The 27,582-nt window shown below is 39.9% G+C and overlaps 2 protein-coding genes across 4 annotated transcripts in view; one reads left to right on the top strand and one right to left on the bottom strand.

Moving 5' to 3' along the window:
• The window catches only part of nsfb (N-ethylmaleimide-sensitive factor b), a 68,614-nt gene extending 50,029 nt beyond the window's left edge, over positions 1-18,585 (top strand). The window contains exons 18-22 of one of the 3 annotated variants that reach the window (XM_063002838.1): positions 908-1,042; positions 3,118-3,231; positions 15,450-15,505; positions 15,611-15,680; positions 18,149-18,585. In XM_063002838.1, the coding sequence (XP_062858908.1) occupies positions 908-1,042; positions 3,118-3,231; positions 15,450-15,505; positions 15,611-15,638 (333 nt within the window). In that variant the 3' untranslated portion in view covers positions 15,639-15,680; positions 18,149-18,585. Of the gene's footprint in view, positions 1-907; positions 1,043-3,117; positions 3,232-15,449; positions 15,506-15,610; positions 15,681-16,247 lie in introns of all 3 variants that reach the window. The other 2 variants (XM_063002837.1, XM_063002836.1) reach the window with 2 other exon arrangements.
• Positions 18,586-26,536: 7,951 nt separating this feature from the next.
• Positions 26,537-27,582, bottom strand: part of wnt3 (wingless-type MMTV integration site family, member 3) — a 40,576-nt gene continuing 39,530 nt past the window's right edge. The window contains exon 4 of the mRNA XM_063003601.1: positions 26,537-27,016. Coding sequence (XP_062859671.1) covers positions 26,537-27,016 — 480 coding nt within the window. The remainder of the gene's footprint in view (positions 27,017-27,582) is intronic.

Genomic DNA, 27,582 nt, shown 5'->3' with positions numbered 1-27,582 from the left:
TGATGTTTAATCGCATAGTTAAATGCTTTTATTCTTACAGCTGGCCCAGTTCTGCCTTTTTTTCTCTAGATCATTTCGATTTTTTTATGCAGTCCACTAATTAAGCAGATCTATATTCCATACATGTCCAAACCAGGCTGGTAAATATTCCTGTAAGAATCAGCTATAGGACAGGCTTTGTTTGCCAGTTCTGTGAGGAAACTCACTTGGAGGCTTTTCTCATTGCTTCCTCCACATAGAAGTCTTCACCAAGGCTGTCATTTAGGTCAAAGCTTGAGGATTGAAACATGTCCCAGTGGTTAGTGTTATATTTTTCAGTGCACAATGTAGTGTTACTTTAAGCTCTGAAGCTAACATTGTGTATTCTCTATAGTTGCCATTGCACTTTTCTCAATGCAGGCCAGGGTGTGTATTGTTGGCATTTTGTTTATGGCGTGGGGTATTTATGCAGCCGGGGTAAACAGCAGCGGCTCTGTTCCTTCAGACCCAGCCTGTGTGTGAGCTCAGCGGGGAGTCCGTGAACAGGAGACGCCGGACTGAAAGGTCCTGTGAGAGCGTGGGGACCTGGCAGGCCCGTCGCCTGTGTGCCACCTCATCTACATGCACTGGCATGTACAAACCCTGCACCACAGGAGGGCGACCCATAATCCCCTCTTGCTGACTGGGCCTCTGGGAATGACCATGCCATTACACACTAACAGGCTTTTGAGAATATTCTATAAGGTCTGGACTAAGAAATCCATGATTTCATTTTTGTGCATACGGTTTTACACATGCAGCATTTACCTGAATTCACCTGTCAAATGTGAAAATATAAATTATAGTAAAAAACTAAATGAAAGGCTCAGTCTGTTAAGCTAATTAAATTAAGAATGTGTTAAATGTCACTGTGTGTATATGTTTGCAGGGTCGAAAGCTGCTGATCCTGGGCACTACCAGCTGTAAGGATGTGTTGCAGGAGATGGGCATGCTGGATGCATTTAGCACAACCATCCACATCCCCAACATTAACAGAGGAGAGCATCTGATGGAGGCACTGGAGGTCAGTCTCTCTACATTTATCAACACTATGCAAAAGCCCATTTCATTGACTGGGTATATGTTTAAATTCTCACCTAAATCAATATTTAAGTTTCTTTAAATAAAACCATCCGCCAAAGTAATGAGTCATCATCTCATCGCTGTGCCAGGAACCATTAACCTTTACCCACAAAGGTCTGGTATGACTGCAGAGTTTTATTCAAATAAAGCTTCAGCAAATCGACCCAGTGATTGTGCTTATTTGCTATAAAAACCCATAGCTGCACCAGTCATTTGAAGCTTTATCAGCATTATGGATGGTGCCATGGCATAAAGTTTCACAAGACGCTTGGGTGCTGCAACTGTAAATTATGCTACCCCACTACCGCTGGGATCCAGAGTTTGAATTCCCAGCAGTGCTGTCGGCCGGTTGGCCAGCCGGCCATTTTTACACTTACTGTCCATTTTATCAGCTCCACTTACCATATAGAGGCACTTTGTAGCTCTACAATTACTGACTGTAGTCCATCTGTTTCTCTACATGCTTTTTCACCCTGTTCTTCAATGGTCAGGACCCCCACAGGACCATCACAGAGCAGATATTATTTAGGTGGTGGATGATTCTAAGCACTGCAGTGACACTGACATGATGGTGGTGTGTTAGTGTGTGTTGTGCTGGTATGAGTGGACCAGACACAGCAGCGTTGCTGGAGTTTTTAAATACCATGTCCACTCACTGTCCACTCTATTAGACACTCCTACCTAGTTGGTACCTTGTACATGTAAAGTCAGAGACGATCGCTCATCTAGTGCTGCTGTTTGATTTGGTAATCTTCTAGACCTTCATCAGTGCTCACAGGACGCTGCCCATGGGGCGCTGTTGGCTGGATGTTTTTGGTTGGTGGACTATTCTCAGTCCAGCAGTGACAGTGAGGTGTTTAAAAACTCCATCAGCATTGCTGTGTCTTATCCACTCATACCAGCACAACACACACTAACACACCACCACCATGTCAGTGTCACTGCAGTGCTGAGAATGATCCACCACCCAAATAATATCTGCTCTGTGGTGGTCCTTGGAGAGTCCTGACGATTGAAGAACAGCATGAAAGGGGGCTAACAAAGCATGCAGAGAAACAGATGGACTACAGTTAGTAATTGTAGAACTATAAAGGGCTTCTATATGGTAAGTGGAGCTGATAAAATGGACAGTGAGTGTAGAAACAATGAGGTGGTTTTAATGTTATGCCTGATCGGTGTATATCTCAAAGCATAAAATTCGAGTTAACAGTGGAACAATGTTTCTTCTTTGATATTTGTTTCTGTATCTTTGCTTTGGAGCTTTACAGCCAGTGCTAAAAGAAAAAAAAAGAAAACTTATAACTATATTTTGGCACTGTGCAAGCTGTATGTCTAAATCATTTCACAGTGGCCTCAGGCGGCATCAAGCTGTTAAGAAATAGTGATAGATGTACGTAGTTTCTGACACAGTATGCTCTGTTCTAATGAACTAATAAAAGTAGCAGAGATAAAACAGTAATAAGTAAACATGGCACTTCACTCGATGCTGGAGTCACTTTTCATCTCAAGGCATAGTTTGGAGTCATGCTGCTGAAGTAAATGTCCCAAATACTCACTCAATCACTAAACAATTCCTCATTAATACTAAACTGACAATCCACATCTCAAACCAACATAAAGACAACTTTTGGCAAACTCTACCAACTGAAATGCTAGAAATAAAAATATCAACCTATCCTGCTGTGAGTGTGACTTTTCATGTGAAAATGGCTTTTAAAAATATAATAAATAAATATAAAGAAGGGATTGTATGGTAAAGGTCTTTGGATGGCTTATGTATGTCCTGTTTTATTTGTGCATAGGTCTTTTAATGCACTTGTTTGCTAGTAAAATGATGAACCTTTGAAATGTTGAAATTTTAGGAGATATTATAAATAATAAGCTGTTTTACCCAGCTTAAAAAAAACAATTGTGAAATCCCTAAAGATGTTAATGCAGATAAACGTGGAAATCATAGGCCATAAACAGTTTAGCCTCGACTTTGAGTGATTGTTTCTTTGTTTGTGTGTATAAAAGCTGCTGGGAGGTTTCCAGGAAGATGAACGGGCGCAGATTGCTAGGGAAGTAAAAGGGAAGAGAGTGTGGCTGGGCATTAAAAAACTTCAGATGCTCATCGAGATGTCCCTCCAGGTAAGAATGAAAGGGGGTGTCTTCCGTCTGTGTCTAGACGAGTCCCTGACTCACAACTCTTGCCTTTAATCATGTGCTTTGAGTCACTTAGAGTGATTGTTTTAATTATTTTCACCAAGTGCCAGGTGATAATAATAAAGTAATAATTTTTCCTTTAAATAAACAGTAAAGCTCTCATATATAAATAAATATATATATATATGTTATGTTATAATATATACAGTGTATCACAAAAGTGAGTACACCCCTCACATTTCTGCAAATATTTCATTATATCTTTTCACGGGACAACACTAAAGACATGAAACTTGGATATAACTTAGAGTAGTCAGTGTACAGCTTGTATAGCAGTGTAGATTTACTGTCTTCTGAAAATAACTCAACACACAGCCATTAATGTCTAAATAGCTGGCAACATAAGTGAGTACACCCCACAGTGAACATGTCCAAATTGTGCCCAAATGTGTCGTTGTCCCTCCCTGGTGTCATGTGTCAAGGTCCCAGGTGTAAATGGGGAGCAGGGCTGTTAAATTTGGTGTTTTGGGTACAATTCTCTCATACTGGCCACTGGATATTCAACATGGCACCTCATGGCAAAGAACTCTCAGAGGATGTGAGAAATAGAATTGTTGCTCTCCACAAAGATGGCCTGGGCTATAAGAAGATTGCTAACACCCTGAAACTGAGCTACAGCATGGTGGCCAAGGTCATACAGCGGTTTTCCAGGACAGGTTCCACTCGAAACAGGCTTCGCCAGGGTCGACCAAAGAAGTTGAGTCCACGTGTTCGGCGTCATATCCAGAGGTTGGCTTTAAAAAATAGATACATGAGTGCTGCCAGCATTGCTGCAGAGGTTGAAGACGTGGGAGGTCAGTCTGTCAGTGCTCAGACCATACGCCGCACACTGCATCAACTCGGTCTGCATGGTCGTCATCCCAGAAGGAAGCTGACGCACAAGAAAGCCCGCAAACAGTTTGCTGAAGACAAGCAGTCCAAGAACATGGATTACTGGAATGCCCTGTGGTCTGACGAGACCAAGATAAACTTGTTTGGCTCAGATGGTGTCCAGCATGTGTGGCGGCGCCCTGGTGAGAAGTACCAAGACAACTGTATCTTGCCTACAGTCAAGCATGGTGGTGGTAGCATCATGGTCTTGGGCTGCATGAGTGTTGCTGGCACTGGGGAGCTGCAGTTCATTGAGGGAAACATGAATTCCAACATGTACTGTGACATTCTGAAACAGAGCATGATCCCCTCCCTTCGAAAACTGGGCCTCATGGCAGTTTTCCAACAGGATAACGACCCCAAACACAACCTCCAAGATGACAACTGCCTTGCTGAGGAAGCTGAAGGTAAAGGTGATGGACTAAACCCAATTGAGCACCTGTGGCGCATCCTCAAGTGGAAGGTGGAGGAGTTCAAGGTGTCTAACATCCACCAGCTCCGTGATGTCATCATGGAGGAGTGGAAGAGGATTCCAGTAGCAACCTGTGCAGCTCTGGTGAATTCCATGCCCAGGAGGGTTAAGGCAGTGCTGGATAATAATGGTGGTCACACAAAATATTGACACTTTGGGCACAATTTGGACATGTTCACTGTGGGGTGTACTCACTTATGTTGCCAGCCATTTAGACATTAATGGCTGTGTGTTGAGTTATTTTCAGAAGACAGTAAATCTACACTGCTATACAAGTTGTACACTGACTACTCTAAGTTATATCCAAGTTTTATTTCTATAGTGTTGTCCCATGAAAAGATATAATAAAATATTTGCAGAAATGTGAGGGGTGTACTCACTTTTGTGATACACTGTATATACAGTGCTGCTTGAAAGTTTGTGAACTCCTTGAGTAGTTTAGATTTTTCTGTTCTTTTACCATGATTTTCTTATTTTATCATCACCAGTTTTTATATATGAAATTTCAGGTTTATGTTCATCAATTCCCTTTACTTGTTTTGAGGGAAATGTGTGAGTTGCCAGCAGACTACATGAAACATGGAATCAGAGCATGTGCAAAAGTAAATGAACCACAGCTGCACTGGTAAAGTCAATTAGGTAAAAGACTCAGGTGAAACACATGTGGGTGCTCAAGTAATCAATTAAGCAGACCAATCAAATGAGACATCCTTGGGAAAAGTTTTGAGCCGCACTGATTAAAAGGGAGAGGAAACCAACCAAACCACTGTCGTGCCAAGACGTAAAGCACACAGATCAACAATGCCGAGAGGAAAGGAGACATCCGAGGACATCAGGAAGAAGGTGGTGACAGCCCATCAGTCTGGGGAAAGCTACAAGAGATTCCACATCTCCAAAAGATTCCAGCTCCATCCATCCACTGTAAGACAAATCATTTACAAATGGAGGGCACTCTGCCCAGAAGTGGACGGCCATCAAAACTTCCACCAAGAAGCACCAGAAAAATAATAATTCAAGTAAAGGCCAACCCACACATCACCTCCAGAGAGTTGGAGATGCTCTCTGGCAGCATCTGGGATAAATGTACATGCGTCTACAATAAGGCGAAAAATCAATAGACATGGCATTCATGGGAGAGTTGCTAGAAGGAAGCCTCTACTCTCAAGAAAGAACAAAGTTGCCCGTTTAAACGTTGCCAGAGAGCACTTGGACAAACCAGAGGCCTTCTGGAAGTCCATTCTCTGGACAGATGAGTCCAAAATTGAATTATTTGGCCACAATCACAGGCGCCATGTTTAGAGAAAAGTCAACACTGCATATAAAGAGAAGAACCTCCTCCCAACAGTGAAGCATGGTGGTGAAAATGTCAAGGTCTGGGCCTGCTTTTCTGCCTCCGGACCTGGACGACTCCATATTATCCAGGGAACCATCAATTCCCAGGCCTATCAATAAATTCTTGACCAGAATCTCCTGCCATCAGTCAGGCAGTTGAAGCTGGCACAGAAATGGATTATGCAACAAGACAACGACCCAAAGCATTCCAGCAAAACTACCAAGGAATGGCTTAAAAGAAAGAAGATTCGCACTCTGGATTGGCCCAGTCAAAGTCCGGACCTCAATCCCATAAAAATGCTGTGGCAAGATCTGAAGCGGGCGGTACATGCCAGATGTCCCTCCAACCTCTCTCAGCTGGCAGAGTTCTTCAAGGAGGAGTGGGCAAAAATCACAAAAAGCAGATGTGAGACACTCGTTTGTGGTTACAGAAGACGTTTGGTTGAAGTAATGGCTGCAAAAGGAGGTGCCACAAGCTACTAACTAAAAGAGTTCACATACTTTTGCACTTGGCAGATTTTCCGTTTTTGAGAGATGAATTACTTTTGTTGAATAAATAATGGAAATATAAATCTTTTTTATGTGTGTCCCTTATTTGGAAGGTCTGCTTTACAAATTGAGATTTGGATGTTCATTTCATAAGATTATTTTAATTTTTCTTTTTTAGAAAACAATGACCATGTTTGGGTGGGTCACAAACTTTCCAGCAGCACTATATATATATATATATATATGTGTGTGTGTGTGTGTGTGTGTGTGTATTAGGGCTGTCACGCGATTAAAAAATTTAATCGAGATTAATCGCGATTAAAGAACAAAATTAATCGCGATTAATCTCAATTAATCGCAAACTAATAATTAAGCAAAATTTGAACAGTTATGCACATTTTTATTGCAAGAATATGTTCACCAATGAAAACATTCATAAAATATGATAAAATTCATTTTAGAAAGCACATTATTTGACACAAGTGAAACATTATTATGAACAGGATCTTTTCCTGTTCATAATACCCCCTCCCCCCCCCCCCCCCCCCCCCCTCCAAACTTTTTTTGTGGAGGGCCAGATTTGACTATGTGAAAGTGCCTGAGGGCCAGCAGTCCCTGATGACAGTATTTTAAACAATAAAAAATGCATTGGTACCTTTGGAGTATTTCCTGTCATACATAACCATAAGACAAACGAGAAAAAAGACGTTCATATTCAACAATACTTGACATTTTACTTAACTAAGAAATAATGCTTTTCAAAATATTTTGATCTAATATTAAGCATCGATAATGCATCAAAACACAGATATGATTATTTCATAGATCTATTAAGAAAACCTTTTAATACTGTAATGTGCAGAAAGAATACTGGGAAATATTGTTCTAAATTACCATTTAAACACCTATAAATACCTAAAACAGTCAAGTTACCAGACATTATAAGTTATTGACTGTAGCTATAAAAAAATTGTGTTAATTAATACAGTCCATGTAAACGCTTAGTCCATATAAATATCAGATACAAATGTGTTTTTAAAAAACTACAAACATCACAAATATAAATCATGTTTATAGCCATGTGATGGAATAACCTGAATAAACTGTAGAGATGAAACATCACACAGAGTTTCACTTTTTACCGGAGGGAAGGAGGCGGAGCTAAGCGGTTTTGATGGGCAGCTCTAGCAGCCAATGGAAATACTTGTTACAAAGATCACGTGATTTCATTCATCTTTTCATTAACTCGTAAAAATAGTGAAAACCGCTTAAAGTAGTTTTTCGTCGGACAGCGACGATAATTGATGACTTTTTCTGTTTGAACAATTTAAGACAGAAGATGCGGGCCGTATAAAACCCTATCGCGGACCTGCCTGCTTTATACAGTATATTATGATCCATTTAACAGCAGTGTTTGTAAAGTTCCGTGTACAGTTCATGCGCTTTACATCCTAATTCATCTGAAATACAGTTCATTACCACAAAGACACATGTATGTGGCACAAACAGCCAAATAAAAATAGATAAAAAATTTTAATCTCGATTAATTTTTTTAATCGCGATTACAATTTTAACGCATTAATCGCGTTAATTAACAACAGCCCTTATACATATATATATATATATATATAGGGTACACACACTGATCTACAATTACTGACTGCAGTCCATCTGTTTCACTGCATATATTTTTAACCTGTTTTCTCCCTGTTCTGGGGCGGCATGGTGGCTAAGTGGGTAGCACTGTCGCCTCACAACAAGAAGGTCCTGGGTTCGATCCCCAGGTGGGGTGGTCCGGGTCCTTTCTGTGTGGAGTTTGCATGTTCTCCCCATGTCTGTCCGGGTGCTCCGGTTTCATCCCACAGTCCAAAGACATGCAAGTGAGGTAAATTGGAGACACTAAATTGTCCATTTCTGTGTTCGATAAAATCAGTAGGTGAACTGATGAACCTTGTGTAATGAGTAACTACCGTTCCTGTTATGAATGTAACCAAAGTGTAAAACATGATGTTAAAATCCTAATAAACAAACAAACAAACTCCCTGTTCTTTAATGGTCAGGACCACCACAGAGCAGGTATTTTTTAGGTGGTGGATCATTCTCAGCCCTGCAGTGACAATGACATGGTGGTGGTGTGTTAGTGTGTGTTGTGCTGGTATGAGTGGATCAGACACAGCAGCGCTGCTGGAGTTTTTAAATACCGTGTCCACTCACTGTCCACTCTGTTAGACACTCCTACCTAGTTGGTCCACCTTGTAGATGTAAAGTCAGAGACCATCGCTCATCTATTGCTGCTGTTTGAGTTGGTCATCTTTTAGACCTTCAGCAGTGGTCACAGGATGCTGCCCACAGGGATATACTGCCCACACTGGATATATTTTTGGTTGGTGGACTATTCTCAGTCCATCAGTGACAGTGAGGTGTGTTTATATATATATATATACAGTGTATCACAAAAGTGAGTACACCCCTCACATTTCTGCAAATATTTCATTATATCTTTTCATGGGACAACACTATAGACATGAAACTTGGATATAACTTAGAGTAGTCAGTGTACAGCGTGTATAGCAGTGTAGATTTACTGTCTTCTGAAAATAACTCAACACACAGCCATTAATGTCTAAATAGCTGGCAACATAAGTGAGTACACCCCACAGTGAACATGTCCAAATTGTGCCCAAATTTGTCGTTGTTCCTCCCTGGTGTCATGTGTCAAGGTCCCAGGTGTAAATGGGGAGCAGGGCTGTTAAATTTGGTGTTTTGGGTACAATTCTCTCATACTGGCCACTGGATATTCAACATGGCACCTCATGGCAAAGAACTCTCTGAGGATGTGAGAAATAGAATTGTTGCTCTCCACAAAGATGGCCTGGGCTATAAGAAGATTGCTAACACCCTGAAACTGAGCTACAGCACGGTGGCCAAGGTCATACAGCGGTTTTCCAGGACAGGTTCCACTCGGAACAGGCTTCGCCAGGGTCGACCAAAGAAGTTGAGTCCACGTGTTCGGCGTCATATCCAGAGGTTGGCTTTAAAAAATAGACACATGAGTGCTGCCAGCATTGCTGCAGAGGTTGAAGAAGTGGGAGGTCAGCCTGTCAGTGCTCAGACCATACGCCGCACACTGCATCAACTCGGTCTGCATGGTCGTCATCCCAGAAGGAAGCTGACGCACAAGAAAGCCAGCAAACAGTTTGCTGAAAACAAGCAGTCCAAGAACATGGATTACTGGAATGCCCTGTGGTCTGACGAGACCAAGATAAACTTGTTTGGCTCAGATGGTGTCCAGCATGTGTGGCGGCGCCCTGGTGAGAAGTACCAAGACAACTGTATCTTGCCTACAGTCAAGCATGGTGGTGGTAGCATCATGGTCTTGGGCTGCATGAGTGTTGCTGGCACTGGGGAGCTGCAGTTCATTGAGGGAAACATGAATTCCAACATGTACTGTGACATTCTGAAACAGAGCATGATCCCCTCCCTTCGAAAACTGGGCCTCATGGCAGTTTTCCAACAGGATAACGACCCCAAACACAACCTCCAAGATGACAACTGCCTTGCTGAGGAAGCTGAAGGTAAAGGTGATGGACTAAACCCAATTGAGCATCTGTGGCGCTTCCTCAAGTGGAAGGTGGAGGGGTTCAAGGTGTCTAACATCCACCAGCTCCGTGATGTCATCATGGAGGAGTGGAAGAGGATTCCAGTAGCAATCTGTGCAGCTCTGGTGAATTCCATGCCCAGGAGGGTTAAGGCAGTGCTGGATAATAATGGTGGTCACACAAAATATTGACACTTTGGGCACAATTTGGACATGTTCACTGTGGGGTGTACTCACTTATGTTGCCAGCCATTTAGACATTAATGGCTGTGTGTTGAGTTATTTTCAGAAGACAGTAAATCTACACTGCTATACAAGCTGTACACTGACTACTCTAAGTTATATCCAAGTTTCATGTCTATAGTGTTGTCCCATGAAAAGATATAATGAAATATTTGCAGAAATGTGAGGGGTGTACTCACTTTTGTGATACACTGTATATATATATATATATATATATATGTGACATGTGTGTGTGTATATATATATATATATATATATATATATATATATATATATATATATATATATATATATATATATATATATATACATACATTTATTTATATATATTGTATGTAGAATTTCTCTGCTTGTTTTAGGGACTTCATTAACATTGTTTAAGCTTATACATTAAAAAAAAAAATTTATTCCATGTTATATAATTATGTGTTTAACAAATCTGAATGCTTTTAAGTGACCTTTGTTTATAATTTCATTATTTAATTTTTATCAACCACTTTATCCTGTTCTTGTTTGCACTGTTTGATTTTCAATAGATATATTCGTCATTTATACCCATAATTTAATTACTCATAATTACAGTGTAAAAATTGTTTTTCCAAAACCAATTAACAACCAAAAATTATAGGCCGTTCAGGTGGCGCAGCGGTAAAAACACACGCTGAAACCAGAGCTGGGATCTTGAATACATCGTATAGAATCTGAGCTCTGCCTGCCGGCTAGGCTGAGCAGCCACATGAACAACCATTGGCCTGTTATTCAGATATGGGTGGGATTAAGCCGGATAGGGTCTCTCTCATAACTAATGCAATTACGACCTCTGCTGGCTGATTGATGGCGCCTGCACAGAGATGAGAAAAGAGTGCTGTCAGGGTGTGTCTCTCTGTACACAGTGCTGAGCTGCACTGCACTCGTCAAAGTGTTGGTGATAAAATGCATACGGCATGCTGCCCACATGTCAGAGGGTGGGTTAGCTTTGTTTTCCTCAATCAGATCGGCATTGGTGGAGAGGAAGCATGATGCAATCGGGCAATTGGGCGCGCTGAAAGGGAGAAAAAGGGGAGAAAATGCATAAACAAATAATAATAATAATAAAAAAAACAACCAAAAATTATTGTTCAGTATGTTTTACTTGACAAGTATTCAATAGTTTGTGGCCTATTTGTCAGTGATTAAAGCTTTAAGTTCTGGATACGTCTCTACAAGATTCAGATCTGGATTGATCCAGTTGATCCTTATTCTTCATTTCAAGATCTGTTAGATTGATTGACAAGCATTTGTGAACTGCCATCTTCAACTGGGTTTTGGTTGTGTGATGAAATGACACTCAGAGAATTGCCCTCAGGCCACTTCAGTGTTGTTTAGGCTGGATTCCTCGGTCATTGCTATGTTGAAAGGTGAACTGTGCACTCTGAAGTAGAGCTGCATTAATATGACTCTCAGTTCATACCCATGTCCCTGTCACTGCCACTAAGATGCACTCCATATCATGATGCTGCCACCACCATGCTTTACTGTAGCGATGGTATTTGCCAGGTGATCTGCAGTTCCAGTTTTTCCCATTTACAATTTTTTTAAATATTTTCTCTTGTTGCCTGAGATCTTAACAAGCAAACTCTGAGCAGGCTGTTATGTGCCTTTTACCCAACAGTGGCCTCCAGCATGCCAACCTGCCATTAAAACCTTTATTTATGGAGTGCTACAAAATGGTTGTTTGTCCAACAGGTTTTTTTTCCATGTCTGCACAGGGCTCTTACAGCTTTGGGTATTCTTACATCCCTCAGTAAGGCAATTCTTGTTGATGTACGCAATTTGGCCCAATCAGAATTGTTCAAGGTTGTATGAGACTTCTTCCATTTCAGATATATTGAGGCCACTGTGGCCTTGGGAAGAATCAAAGCCTTAGATATTGATCTATGCTCTGCAACTAGACTAATAGACTCTAATAGAGTCTAATAGTGCCCTAATAGACTCAGGTGTTTCCAATTTTAATTGCAACTCCAACTGAGTTCTGGAGACATCTTAATAATAATAAAAGTAAACAGAATGCACCCACAGTTTGAAGTGCCACAGAATGGTCTGGGTTTAAGTGTTTGAGTTTTAAGGGGGCTCAGTGGTTGGTAGGTATTATTCTTGCCTCACAGCAAGAAGGTCCTGGGTTTGGTTTGGTTGTGGAGTTTGCATGTTCTCCTGGTGCCTGTGTAAGTTTCCTCCCTTTGTCCAAAGACATGTAAGTTAAGTGTTTGACAGTGAACATATAAATTATGTGTAACCTGTAACTACCTGTCCTCTAATGAATGGTAACCAACCAAAATGTAAACATGACATTAAAATTTTATATTTTTAAAAAGATGTTTTCACTTCACCCTTTTGGGCGATTAAGTTTAGGTTGATGAGTAAAAATTTGGATTTTAAATGTTACCTTAGATTAGATTTAAACCAAAGTCTTTCAGATATACTACTATATAAAAATAATGATTTTGCACCTGCTGGTCTCTCTGGAAACACCGCTTAATGCAGGAATACCATGGACTGGGTGTCTAAGCATTACAGGGCTTCAGCTATCCAAACTTCAGACAAAGCTGATTATGTCTGTGTAGATGTCTGGCCAGCCAATAGCTCTGCTGAGATTCAAACCTGTTTTATTGGACATCATATAATGGGCAAAGCTTTGTTTTACCAAATGTATATTGGAAAAAGTAGTTGTTTTTTTTTATAGCAGCCATTGATTACATCCCAAACATTGGCTACATTATCAGTGAATGGTTACATTTTGTACAGTGTTACAATGGAGCAAAATGTTAGGAAATTGCTCACACCTGCCAATTAGCAACATGGGTGATAAATCATCTGACAGTTGGACTACTGTAAAAAGGCAACATGATATATTGTTGGATGTTTAAACAGGAGAGTGATAGCTGTGCTTGTGGTGTAGTTTAGTGTGCATAGCAAGTGCTGTTTATGAGTTGTAGTTCTGTTTGTGCTGGATGCTCAGCGGTAATTGCTGTGGTATTTCCCCCCCCCCCCCCCCCCCCCCCCCCCCCTTATCCTCCCTTAGAGGTATGAAGTCTGCCGGGACATGCTGCACGCAGCCGCTCTGCTCCGACGTGACTGCCCTCCCAGATTTCGCCTCTTTTCACCTCTTTTCCTCACATTCCCTCGTCACATTCCTTTTTCCCTTCAATAGTTTTTGCTTCACTTGGGTTCTGACTCCCAGCAGCCATCGGCAATGGGAAAGATAAGTTATGACATACACAGCCGTTAATTTTTTTGACTGTTCCCTGCCTGTGCAGTGCCCACCCCTGCTTACCTAAGCTCTTAATGCTTCTCATGTACCTGTGCATGAGGTTCTCCACGTTCCTCAGCAAAAATTTGGATTTAGAAATTTAGAAATTTGGGCAGCAATTATAAATTGTGTTCCACTTCAGCTATTGTGTAAGAGCATATAAGAGTGCTAGCATTTTAATTCATGTATGAAAGCCTAGTGTATAACGTCTACTATAGTACAGAAGGTTAGGTAACATCATCAGTCCAGTGGACTCGTTGCACTATGTAGGCTACAGAGAAAAGGTTGTAATGTGCAATTTCAGACATGCTATAGGGGTCATCTATGTTTTTGTTACCTTCATTTATATTTACACACACAGGTCAGGAACACCCTGGCCAGGATGGCAATCCATCGCAGGGCTTCTGCAATTGAATCTGCATGGTATAAGTTGCATTTCATTGAGGAAAAATTTGCTGCTTTGATGCTTCTTTTTACCTCCTGTCACTGATCTCAAAGTTCAATCTGATTGACCCCATTTGCCATTATCTTTGTCAAGGTACCACCAATGAGACAAACTGTTTATGATTTAGATATGAATTGATGCACAGACATGACAGGAAAACTGATTCCCACTGTTTCACAAAAGCCTGAGTCTTAAATCTAGCATAATGCCGCTCAGGTGGCGCAGTGGTAAAAAGACACGCTGCAACCAGGGCTGGATTCTGAGTACGTAGTATCGAATCCAGCTCTGCTTCACCGGTTCGAAGCTGAGTGGCTGTATGAGCAATGATTGGCGGTTGCTCAGTTGGGGGGGGTGGGACAAAGAACCGGATGTGGGTCTCTCTCTGTCAGAATGCGATTACAACCTCTGCCGGCTGATTAGAGGCACCTGCACACAAGATGAGGAAGAGTGCCCTTAGGGTGTGTATCTCCGCATGCAATGCTAGGTGGCGCCAAACTCATAAATGTGTGGGTGGCAAAAATGCATCTGGCTGCTGCTCATGTTTCGGAGGGGATATGGGTTCGGATGCGCTAAAGGGGAGAAAAAAAAAAATCTAGCATAACATTGTAAGAAAAATATGCCATGTTGACCGGCGACTGTATTTTAGATAGCAAGTTTTCTCATCCTGGAATCTTCTGTCATGGCTTTGTACCGGTTTAGTATCTGCCCTCAGATTAACAGAACAGTGAAGTTTCATGAAGCCACTTTTATTTGCTAACCAAAATCTATTTTATACAAAACTGCATGTGAATTAACAGTCAATACTGTCTGTCAGTAATGTTTTCTATTTTAAGCTTGGCTCTCAGTGGCACAGCCAGCAGTAAGCAGTCTTGCCACACATCATATGAAGTTGTAAGCGGCGGAGTATGTGCCCAGCCTCACAGTCAATGAAGTGATTATCATGGGAAAGCTGCTTTAGTCATGGACTGCAATAGCTTTTGCTTTGAAATGACAAACTAGTGTACATGCATATCCAACATATCCTTGGGCATCACTGACTCCAGTTCACTGGTACTTACTACTGCATGCTGGGAACACCCACACAAGACCTGCTGTTTTGGAGATGCTCAGATCCAGTCATCTAATCATCACATTTTGGCCCAGGTCTACATTTGCCTTTCTTATATATCCCACCTGAGGTGCCATTGTAATGAGATAATCAGTGGTATTCATTTCACCTGTCTGTGGGTATTATTGACGTAGCTGGATGGTGTATGCCTGTTGGCTACCAGATCAGTTTGTATTCTATTATAGAAGTTTTTAAAGAAAATATCATGAATGTAAACATGCACTATTGTATGCAAACTAGAACCATACTTGTCTTTTGATTCCAATTTGTAATCTTTTTGGTTTATGTTGTGTGTTTTAGATGCCTTCTGAATACAGAGTTCAGAAGTTTCTGTCCCTGCTGGCAGTAGAGGGCAAGTAAGTCCTGTTACATTTGGTCTTTTCAGCATAAAAATTAGTTTCATTGTTACGTGCCTTGCTGATACTTGCTAAGTTTCACCATACCCGCACTTTCTCTTTTAGAATGGCTTCTGATTCAATGACCTTGTAGGCTGCCTTTGCTGGAGCATGAGCACACACGCAGACTGTCAGGGTGAGAATATTCACATTTCTTTTTAATAAGAAACAAGGCAAATGAGTGGTGCAACAAGTAAAGTCAGGTCAAATGTATTTGTATCGCGCTTTTTACAATGGACATTGTCTCAAAACAACTTTACAGAATCCAGGACCAACAGACCAAAAACCTCTGTTGAGCAAGCCGAGGGCGACAGTGGCAAGGAAAAACTTCCTTAAAATAAAACATGGCATTAAAATCGTAATAATGTAAATAGATAAATAAATTGGCTAGGAGGGAGGATGGGGGTGGCTTTATTCATTCAGTGTAATAGTTTATTTAGCCTGCATGGAAGAGGACATGCGTGTAAGACAAAAATGTCAACAATCAAAGTGATCACGATTTTCCCTATAGTGAACCTAGATTGGATCATATTTGCTGTATTTTTTTTTTTTACCAAGGGTGCCAATAAGTTAAATCCTTTTATTTAGTTTTAGTTTTTTCTAAACAGTTAACAGGACCTGTTTGATGCATTTGTTCATCAGCAATGAAGACACTGACCACTTATTATCTCCTTTATTCCTATATCCTTTGGGTTTTTTTTAGGTATGTGGTGTGCACGTGGTGCTTTGGTATCAACCTTCACCTGTCTGTCCTGTTCAACAGTAGTTCTTTCTGCTTAGTGACACTAGCAACCACTGCTCAGTGGCTGTACCGTCTATGTACCACTGTTTCATGATGGAATTTACACTTTCTGTGTGTACAGTGCATGTATATAAAGACCTGCTGTGTACTGTATAGACTCGATATTAAACATTCCTGTGTGAAAGTGATAATGCCTTAGTCTTAATGCCATTCACTCCAGTTACATTGTGTGTGACCACCTTACAAGTTTTTGTTTGAACTGTATGTTGATTTTTACTGTTAATAATTTCTATAATTAATTCATGTTTGGCAGTTTCCATCTTATTTTAAAACTTCATTTATATTTATTGAATGATGTGTTTCATGATTCATTTCTTGCACTGTGTATAATTTTTTGCACCAGAAGAAAATTTTATCTTACTTTTAGAGGCCTTTTAAAGACTAAATGTGATGTTAATATAGTTAAAGTAAAGAACATGTATGCTATGGCAGTAGTGGAATTTCAGTTTCTCTTTCAGAATCAGACTCAGAATACTTTATTGATCCCAAAGGGAAATTGCAGTAACTGTAACTGAATGATTGGAACACTTCTTGTACTTACTGGGTCAAAAAACATTGCATATAGCAATGAGCAGTGGTAGCTCAGTGATTAAGATATTGGACTATTAATCAGAAAGTTGCTGGTTCAAGCCCCACCACCACCAAGTTGCCAAAGGCAAAGCTCTTAACACTCAATTGCTTGCATTGTACATGCTTACAATTCTAAATTGCCAAATGCCAATATAAATTTATACCTATTATTTATATTTTGCTCTAATAAGACATTTTTGCTAGCTGTAGTTACAGCTATGGTTGATCACAAGCTCACTTGGCTGTGGATGATGACACCAGTAATTTATTTGCTTCAAATTGTAATTTATTAACACAGTTACAATTAATATTCCTGGATTCCATCCGGCGAATTGGGCAAACAATTTCTCTTAGCCTAAGCTGACAGATTGGCTTTTCTTCTTAACCTGGGCAAAGAGACCACTGTTCCATATACTGTTTTTACAGATGGTCTTGGAACCTGAATTCACTTAGATGGTTGTAAGACTCCCATTGTAATGCTTGCAAAGTCTGTCTAATGGGTTCAGTCAAACTAGTCCCATTTATTTTGTCCCTTTCCAGGCATTATTAAACCATGAAGTTACCACAAAGTCAAATAACATTATAGATGTTTCTATACTAACAAATTAATGATTTAATTCGCTATGTGTATATTTTTTAATAGAGAAAAATAGATTTAAATCTGAAGCCCTCTATTACATTTACGCTTTTCTACATGTTTGTAAACATTTGACGTAAGCAAATTGCAGTAATGATAATTAATCACAGACCTAATCAACACGCAAACCCCTATTTATTTAGGGTTTCTTGTAATTGGTCCCTGTATGGGGTTCAAATCCCCAGTGGTGCTATTGGCCAGTCAGGCATCTAGATACAGACATGATTGTTTTTTGGGGGGTGGTAAGGTAGTGGCATTGGGATGGCCAAGGCTCCTTGATGAATTGGCATCCTAACTGGGGTGTGTTACTGCATTGTGCACAGTGATTCTGGGGATACTGGACCAACCACATCCATATATATATATATATATTAGTAACAGACTTATCATTTGATGTAGTTCTTTCAGAGGTACTTAATGGTTTACTGTTCATCACTCAATGCTCCAATGCAATATTGTCAATATGTTTGATAACATAGCTGCCTTAACTTATACTGAAAAACACAGACCCACATTACTGTTATTTACATTTACCTCCTGTACAGATTTTTCATCTTTCTATGCCTTACCAAAAAATGTAACTCCTCTGTGCCAGCACCACCCCTTTTGTCTTACTGAGGAGAGCTGCAGACTGTGGTTTTCCCCTACACGCCTGCAGTTACCAGCTGTCAGAGCTGGAGTATCACAAAGAGCTGTATTAAGTATGCAGAGCCACACTATACTCTCCTTCAACCATCCACCACTCAACCAGCCAGCAGAGGTCACATGTGCAGCAGCAGTGAAGAAACCTATCGACTCTCTCTCAAACAGTGCCAGTCGTGCCTGTTACATGCCCGGCCAGGTGGATAGCACAGCTGAGGTTCTTTGGTTACTTTTTTTTCTTTTCAAAAACAGTTTGATTTAAAATGATGGATTGATGCACAAGTGAAAGTAATTTTTACATTGTAATTAAATTACTTAATTATTGTGATTTTATGAATAATTTGTGTAAAACATTTCCTGGAAAATACATTAATAAATGATTCAAATAAATCGTTTGAATGATAAATATATGTTCTGTTACTATTACATTAATCTAATGTTTACTGTTTTGCAAAGCTGTTTAGTAAAAATTTTATGAATTTGAAGTCAGAGGTCTACAAGCTCCAGAGGAAAATGCATGGGGGGTGTTTCACTTTTCTGACTGATTTTCATGTTCGATATTTCATCCAGAAAAAAATCCAAATTATGCTCATATGAGGAAAAGACGCTGTATATCATTAATTTAATTTATTTATTTGTACATTAATCACTACATGGCCCTTGTAATATACTTGGCTATCTTAGCCGGACCCAAAAAAGGACCATATCATAGTAATAATACTAAGGAGCTAGCAGTCATGGGATGGTGACTGTCTATATGTCAGTTTTTGCTAGAGCTGCTAGATAACTGCTGTTATTGTGAATTACAAATGGCTGGGATCAACCACAGCAAACTAAATGGGTCCAGCAAACTAAATCAACAAGTGCTGTTTATTGGGAGTTTAATAATTTGTGTTTTCATGACAAAGCAAACACACTTAAATCTACGATCAACATGCATATTTCTAAGGGGCACCTGGAGTGTAAAGCACACCCCTATTGGCCTTTGGAGTTGTAAAGCTTGCTTCATCATCTGGCAATTAAATACATTTGGGTTGTCATGTATGTCAGTACCCCCCAAAATGTTTATTTTAGGCTGTAAAGTTTAATCCAGGAGGATATTAATCTGGAGCTATTTATGGTTCCAGTCACTTTTAGTTTCGGTGATGGAAAATCTTAATTCTGGAGCATACAGTCGCATCCTAGAGAACTTTTTTTAGTTCTCAAGTTTAAGGAAAAAATGCTCTTAAATGGTTTGGCATGACATTGACCCCATGCATAAATGCAGGTTTATTTAAAAAAAAAAATGGAATAATTCTTATCTTTTATGGCTAAATAAAAGTAAAACCCTTTGAGTCATGTTCCAAAATCTGGTGGGAAGTCTTCTGAAAAAACTAATTGCTGTTCTGTATGGTAGCAACTACAGATAAACGTCATATTATTGTTCATGTTATTGAAATGACATGTTCAACAAGCACAAATGCATGTGATGCAATGTTCAGGCATCCAGATACATTTGGTTGTTATTATATGCCTTGTGATTAACAGCATAAACACTTTTCAAGACTAGTCTAGAAGAACTATGGGGTCCATTAAGAAGGATTTTCTAGGATGTTGCTCTGTTTTGCCCATCGGGTGTTTTAGGTGGGATCCCATATTTTGACATTTGAAATATCACTGGGATTAAATGCAGCATTCTAGGGTCTCTGTAATGCTTGGGGCCCCAGGCAATTACCTATCTCAATTTTTGCTGCTCCCGGCAATTACCGTCTTGCCTATTCTGTAGCTACTGCTCTGCCTGAAGTGTACTTTGTGTGCAGTGCACCATGAAAGCCACAGCCTATAGACTGTAAGGTGTCATTGAGCTGTGTTCAGGAATTCCCAGGTCGTTTAAAGCTTGGGTTTTTTTGTTCAGCCCTGTCTCTGTCATTTACACTAGGTGCAGAGATGCCAGAGCTTCTTTGGCTACAGGCTGACGTAACACTGAAATGACAGATTAGATGCAGACATGGGGTTGAGATGATAGCCAAGAGGAAGATCGTTACCCTTTATTTGAGATGTGTGGGAAACTCGCACAGTTTGGGCTGCCATTCTCCTAACCACTAATAAAAAACTACGTTAAACTGGTACCATGTATTATTTATAACTTGGTTAGAAAAATAAATGGTTAGGAAGTATTAGTAGCAATTTAAATAACAACATAGTTTAATGTCAGGCTGAGTAATATGACAAAATATTGACAACACAATATACTTTTTTTTTTTTAATCAAAACTATATATAACCAGTTTTTTAATACACATTAAGCATAAAAATATGTTTTCCAATTATTTTTCATCTTTTTTATTGTATTTCTTGAAGAATCAATCCAAATAAATATTTCCATTCTTTCTTATTTTTTTATTAGTGCTATATCCACCAAAACTGAATATATTTATACGTATTGTGATATATTTTGCCATATCGCCCACCACAGTTAATAGCAATTAAACCACAAATTCATAAAAAACAAAAATAGATTTAGAAGCAAAAGCATGAGACAGTAAGTCTTTCTTCAAATATATAATCTTAGTTCAGTCATACAGATATATACATTATATAATAAATAATATTTATAAAAACATAACATTTGCAGACGATAAAATAAAAGGGAGTTATTAACTTTGTACAAAACTTTGGATATAGCAGGGTGGGAGATACAGGGAAAAAAGGGAGTGCTGAAATGAACAGTGATGATGGTTGGCTTTCCGTGGAACCGGGTTGGATGTTAGGTGACGATTCAGTTTTAAGGGACTACACTAATGCCTACCTTCTGCTTCTGTAGTTAAACTTAATGAATGGGATGCGTATAGGACTGTTGGAACATGTAAGGAACTCTTTGCCTGTCTGCTGCGGCATCATGAAGCCAGTCGTCCCTCCCCCTCAGTGTCAACCACTCACACGCAGAAGGGTCAGGACACCCAGGTCTGACTTCAGTCCACAGAGCAGATTTATACAGTGACGGGGAAACAAGTTTTTAACCGGTTTTGGTTAAATTAATAATTTCCTATAGAAAAAAGTTCATTTATTAATTTTAAAATTTGTCTAAAGGCTTTTGTGTAATTGTGTAATTTTAGTTTAGATCCCTTTAATTTTACGCTTCAAATTCTTTTGTGTGACTATTTTTCCTTTTACATTGCCTATTATTAGTCCTAAGAGCACATTGTAAAATCTGACACACCTGTTCTTCTACTACTTGTGGTTAAATAAACTTTTCACTTGCAGATTATGTTTGTGTTTGCTATGGCTTTGTGGTTTTTCTCATTCAAATATTTCATAATTGTTTCCCTGTTTTACTTTTGCAATCGTTTTTTTTATTATTATTTGCAGAATTTTTTCTTCCTCTGTATTGTTTATAGAAAAAGTCAAAATACACCGATCAGTCATAACATTAAAATCACCTTTGTTTCTACACTCACTGTGCATTTTATCAGCTCCACTTACCATATAGAAGCACTTTGTAGTTCTACAATTACTGACTGTAGTCCATCTGTTTCTCTGCATGCTTTGTTAGCCCCCTTTCATGCTGTTCTTCAATGGTCAGGACTCCCAGGACCACTACAGAGCACGTATTATTTAGGTGGCGGATCATTCTCAGCACTGTAGTGACACTGAAATGGTGGTGGTGTGTTAGTGTGTGTTGTGCTGCTATGAGTGGATAAGACACAGTAGCGCTGATGGAGTTTTTAAACACCTCACTGTCACTGCTGGACTGAGAAAAGTCCACCAACTAAAAATATCCAGACAACAACGCCCCGTAGGCAGCGTCCTGTGACCACTGATGAAGGTCTAGAAGATGACCAACTCAAACAGCGGCAATAGATGAGCAATCATCTCTGACTTTACATCTACAAGGTGGACCAACCAGGTAGGAGTGTCTAATAGAGTGGACGGTGAGTGGACACGGTATTTAAAAACTCCAGCAGTGCTACTGTGTCTGATCCACTCATACCAGCACAACACACACTAACACACCACCACCATGTCAGTGTCACTGCAGTGCTGAGAATGATCCACCACCTAAATAATACCTGCTCTGTGGTGGTCCTGTTGTGGCCCTGACCATTGAAGAACAGGGTGAAAGCAGTCAGTAATTGTAGAATTACAAAGTGCTTCTATATGGTAAGTGGAGCTGATAAAATGGACAGTGAATGTAGAAACAAGGAGGTGGTTTTAATGTTATGGCTGATCGGTGTACATTGTGTGTGTGAACATATGCAATAAGAGGATGTTAATCAACTGAGATGGTTTAAAACTTGTTCCCCATCAATGTTCCTCAGCTCATTTTTACTTGAGTATTTAAAATGGCCTCTTATTCTTTTTTTTCTTTTTCTTTTTAATGAAAGCACTTGAAAGGTTAGATGGTTATAATTCCTAGCATTCATGTTAGATCTTAAATCTTACTGTCTGTATAGATGCACATGATATTTGCTGGAATTCTGTTCTCACCTATTCATCTGTGGTTTTGTTCGTGGTTTCACTTCTAACCGAAAACACTTTGGCTGTGTTTAGACAGGTAGTCAGTTGTCCACACCTGCTCTTTTCCTTTTAATTTCCGTCACCATCAAAATCATAAAAAAGACAAACGTCATCAGGGAAGGAACAACTGATGTCATCACCACATTGAGACTGGTTAAGTGATTAAAGCAGATGATTCCATGCTGATAGCTTATGAAAACATATCCAAGATTTAAAAAGCAGTACCTACATTTCAGCAGTACCCAGTAGTCACACTAGCAACTGAATATTCATTGTTATTTCTTTTAAATTCCTTACTATATTATTTTATAACCAGAAGCGGTTTGAATTTATCGCTCCACCTATAAAAATATGAATTCAGGTTTATACTTTACATTATACATTGTTTTTAAAGTAAAAATTCAAATGTCACTTTTAGCCTGATCACACAGTGCTTGACAGTTTTTTTTTCTGACAATCTCATTTGTTTGTACTAAATCTACACAAAAAGGAACAGTAACCTGTAGATTGGCCATTTGTCAGTATACATAGTGTAGTCACTGGAGAATGGGTTTGTGAAGATAAAAACTGTAATACATTACTCTTCCTTTTGAAATGTTTATAAGCTTTGCAGCAGTCAATATCTCAAAAAGCATAAAAAAGCATTTTTTTTCATTCATTTTCAACAACTGCTTTATCCCTGTCAATCTTATTTAGACCTGGAAGCAATTTTCAGTAGCCAATCTACCTTAAGCTTTCATGAAGTGGGACTGGAGGCATTCTATAAATATGGAAGTTATGACAGGTAATGCCAAGTTCACACTACACGACTTTCCAAGTTGTCAGGTCGCTGTACAGTTCACACTACAGAACTGGATCTCTTGTAATCGGTCTTCCAAGTCGGTGTGGCTTTCACACTACACGACTGATCGGCAATAGGGGGTTTCACACTACACCATCTATCACCAACTGGAATCTCAGGCGAGCTTTTCTGGTCTCCCGAACTACGTTTTGTCACGAAAAAAAAGCAAAAAGTGACGAGGGGTTTAATGATACCATGTCCAAAAATGCACGTCAACAAGTAGCGAGCGATCAAAGTTTGTGTGCTGATGTGCAGCGTAAAATCAAGAAGAAAAAATAAATGAATCTGAGTGGATTTGGCTACGTGAACAGCAGGGATTGTTCTATAGTGAGTTGGAGGTTAATAAATATTTTTTGCAATGCAGTGTTGGTGTTTTGTAGAGAACGATAAGGTCAGAAATACTGTAAAACTTGTGTGTGCCGATGTATTCTGATATAAACTATATTATGCCCCTGTCCCACCTTTTTACAACTCCTCTCCTGTGTTTCCCCTCACCCCGTATTTTGCGTTCTCATTGGCTGTTTGACATAGCACTCATTGCCAGTTGTGCAACTCAGATCCAGATATTTGAGAAACTAGACATATAACTTCAGAGCTCGGCGAGCCGCTCGGATCGAGTTGTTCAGTAGTTCACACATAGCGAACACTGAGTTGCTCCCGAGCCGGCAAATCTAGCACTGACCAGTCGACGAGCGAAAATCAGGGCAAAATTGGTGTAGTGTGAAGTAGGCATTAGGTTATAGGTTATAAACAAATGCTTGTGGTTGCTTGTTAAATTTGTTACTTGCTAGTGTGAATACAAGGTTACAAACTGCTGTCCAGACATGGCATTTACTGACTTCTTTCAATAAATAAAATGTTATTGTTAAACTGTAAAAAAAAAAACCTTTCTGATGCATCACTGTTAACTATGTGATGCTGAATGCAAATGTCTAGGAAGATGCATTAGTTTTAGAAAAACTAACTCAAAACAGCTGTATAATAATTTAAATGAATAGACAGTTTTTAAGAAGCAAATAAAGGTTTGCTAAAAAGAGCAGCGGTTTCTTTTCAAGACTTCTGTAATTGGTTCTAATATCGAATTGCTATCATCATAGGTGATTGATAACTGCGTATTTCAGTTTTGCTCACAGTTGTGGAAGCAGCAGCATAGATACTTTTTAAAAGGAAACTTTTAGAGCTTGTTCAAAAGGGATTAAGTAAGAATTCATTGCATAAAATTGTAAGAACTGGGTAAAAATGTGTTTGATGAGTTCAGCTGTTCCTTTTAATACTAGGATGTCTAGAGGTTCATCAGGTGTTCTAGATGGACATACATGAATGTCTTTTATTAATGTACTAACAATTGTGTGTTTTGTGGTGGGTTTAGTTCTAAACCTGTTCTGTTGTTGCCAAGGTTAGAGCAACAAAGGGTAGTAACCTAACATCTAATCATGTTATTTGCTTGTCTTACTCATAGGAGCAGTTGCATGACTTTCTTTAGAGGGAAAACTTTCAGAGCTTGTTTGTGGTTACCCGCATTTGTACAACAGGTCTAGAAAACATTTTCAAACAAAATTGCCAATTAGCCTGGAGAAAGCAAGGTTCACACTGCCATCTCAAAACCAACTTTGGCGCTACTAATGTTCAGGATCCAAGAAAGATATTCAGTGACTTAACAATCGTAAAGATCTTAAAGACTAAAGTGACTTAAAGATCGTTATAAGGTTGTGATCACACTGACAGTCTTGGCATCTGTCTAAAAACACATTGCAGGGCATTGCTGGTGTGATTGTGGGTGGCCCCATTTTTTCTAATTAATGGAATTCTTGTGCCTCAATCCATTTTTTCCACTGATTTGCTATGTATCACATACAGTATGTGTTTGGTTGGTGCAGTCTTCTATGCGAGAACCATTACAGATTTGTCAAGTCTAAGAGGTACAAATCGGTTGGACAATCAAGAGACACAATTGTAATATGTGAGTTTGATAGAGGGACCTCTGTGCCTAGTCAAAATGCTGGCATGAGTAGTGGAGGTACACATGGGGTGAAATTTTGTCAGGTCTCGCCTATCAAACTTTTCCAACAGATGACAGAATGTAACTTTTACACAGATGCCAAAAATGATCATGTAAAGCAGCCTAACTGTGTTCTTCCCTGGTTCCTTATTAAAGGATTTTGTTTTATTGGGGTGTCTTAAAATAGCAAATGTCAGTGTAATTGCATAAAAATATTTGCTATTTGATTTTCAGCTTATAATTCTAAATATAAACGGTTGCATTTATTTTCAGCCTATAATTCTAAAAATAAACCTGTTGCGTTTAAATGACTCGACCTTCAGTGCCAGTGTATTTTGTTTTTGCTTTTTTGTTTCATTGTTTTGTTAGATTTAAAGTAAGCAACATCTAGAAAAATACTGCGGGTGTGGCGTGTTTATGTTCAGCAGCTCGTTTAAACAGGCATAACTTAGCTTGTAGGCAAGTGTGGTTAGTTTGGTGGGATTTGAGAAGATGTAAGGAAAAGCATAGGGATTACATCAGTTTCAGTAGTCTAATCGGGCAGAAATACCCAGCCTTCAGATACACTTCAGGCTCAGAATGATCAGTAGTTAAGTAACAGTGCCACTTTTCAACCGTCCTTCTCTCACCTGCCCCCTCCAACTCTTTCATGTCTGTGTAGTGAGAGTGTGTTGGGCAGATACAGTTTCAGCCAGTGGGCCTGAAGAAGAGATGATCAGAGAGTTGAGTGACAGGTTGAGTCTACATGATACCAGAAAGCATCGAGGGTTCAGGTAATGTGCTACACACACCCCAGACTGAAATAAATAAAAAGTAGCGCGACTGGTATGATAACAGTAATCACATGGTAGCTAAGGGGCTGTTATTAAAGAGTATTAACAGTTCCAGTACCGAAGTGCCAGTACTCACAGTGTGTGGTGAGTGTATGTGTGTGAGCAAGGTCCCATGTCTCAGTCTTTTCACTTTCCTTTTGATATCCACAGGCTCAACCATTCATCAGCGTCCTCATTTGCACGTATGCACGTCGTACACTCGGACACACTCTTGACAGCTGACGTAGCAGCACCAGTGAAAGATACAGTGGCACTTCTCCTTGCGTTTCTCAGTCCTCGTGTTGTGGCCACGGCCGCAGCAGAGCAGGTCGCAGCCCTCAATGCCATGGGATGACACATTGCAGGCACGGTCGCGTGTGCCAAACGAGCCCGTCTCTGGGTTGGGCTCGCAGAAGTTGGGCGAGCCCTCATAGTACACCAGGTCTCTCTCTGTGGGGTGCTTAAAGAAGGCATATTTAGCACGCAGCGTCTCCACCCAGCCCCGCGACTCCCGGTGCTTTTCCACTACCATCTCAGATGCGCTGTCGTATTTGTCCTTTAGGTAGTCTCCAAGTAAGCGGAAGTCAGGTTGTGCCCACCAGCAGGTTTTTACCTCACAGCTGCCTGACAGGCCGTGGCACTTGCAGCGCAGGTGCATGTTTTCCAAAATGGTCTGTAAGAACGAAAGAAGATGCATTATTGTTTTACATCAGAAGGCCATATGGTACAGAAAAGAATGCAGCAGTTATTTAAAAGGCAGTGGCAGCTCAGTGGTTAAGGTACTGGACTACTGATCATAAGGTTGCTGCTTCAAACTTCACCATCATGTTGCCACTGTTGGGCCTCTGAGCAATCTTGTTTATAATGAAAGTTTGCTACACTGTATGCTCGACAAATCTTACTCCCAAGTCTAGGGGTCTGCAGTGGCTCCTGTATTTGTACTACTGATTGTTTGTCACTGTATCCCTGGTTAAGCTTAGTGCCAGTTCATGGTAACAGGTATCGTCCAGATGCTGAGCTCAGAGGCAGGCACTTGCACACTTGTGGTGCATTGTTAATTCCTCTAGGGACTCCCGCTTAAGTGAGCCCGCCGATGGCACTCTACACCTTTGTTTTGGTTTGTTTTCTTTAATTCCCTGGCTATATTTAGCTGCAAAATTTCCCAGCTGTGGTGGCAGGCAGGTGTTTGCGGGCCCGCAGGGGTCCAGCCAGGGCCTCTGACATCATGTCCTAAACTTG

Source organism: Trichomycterus rosablanca, chromosome 10 (assembly GCF_030014385.1).
Source record: "Trichomycterus rosablanca isolate fTriRos1 chromosome 10, fTriRos1.hap1, whole genome shotgun sequence".
Taxonomy (NCBI): Eukaryota; Metazoa; Chordata; class Actinopteri; order Siluriformes; family Trichomycteridae; genus Trichomycterus; species Trichomycterus rosablanca.
The sequence above is the reverse complement of the archived record's forward strand: the minus strand, read 5'-3'. Positions and strand labels throughout refer to the sequence as shown.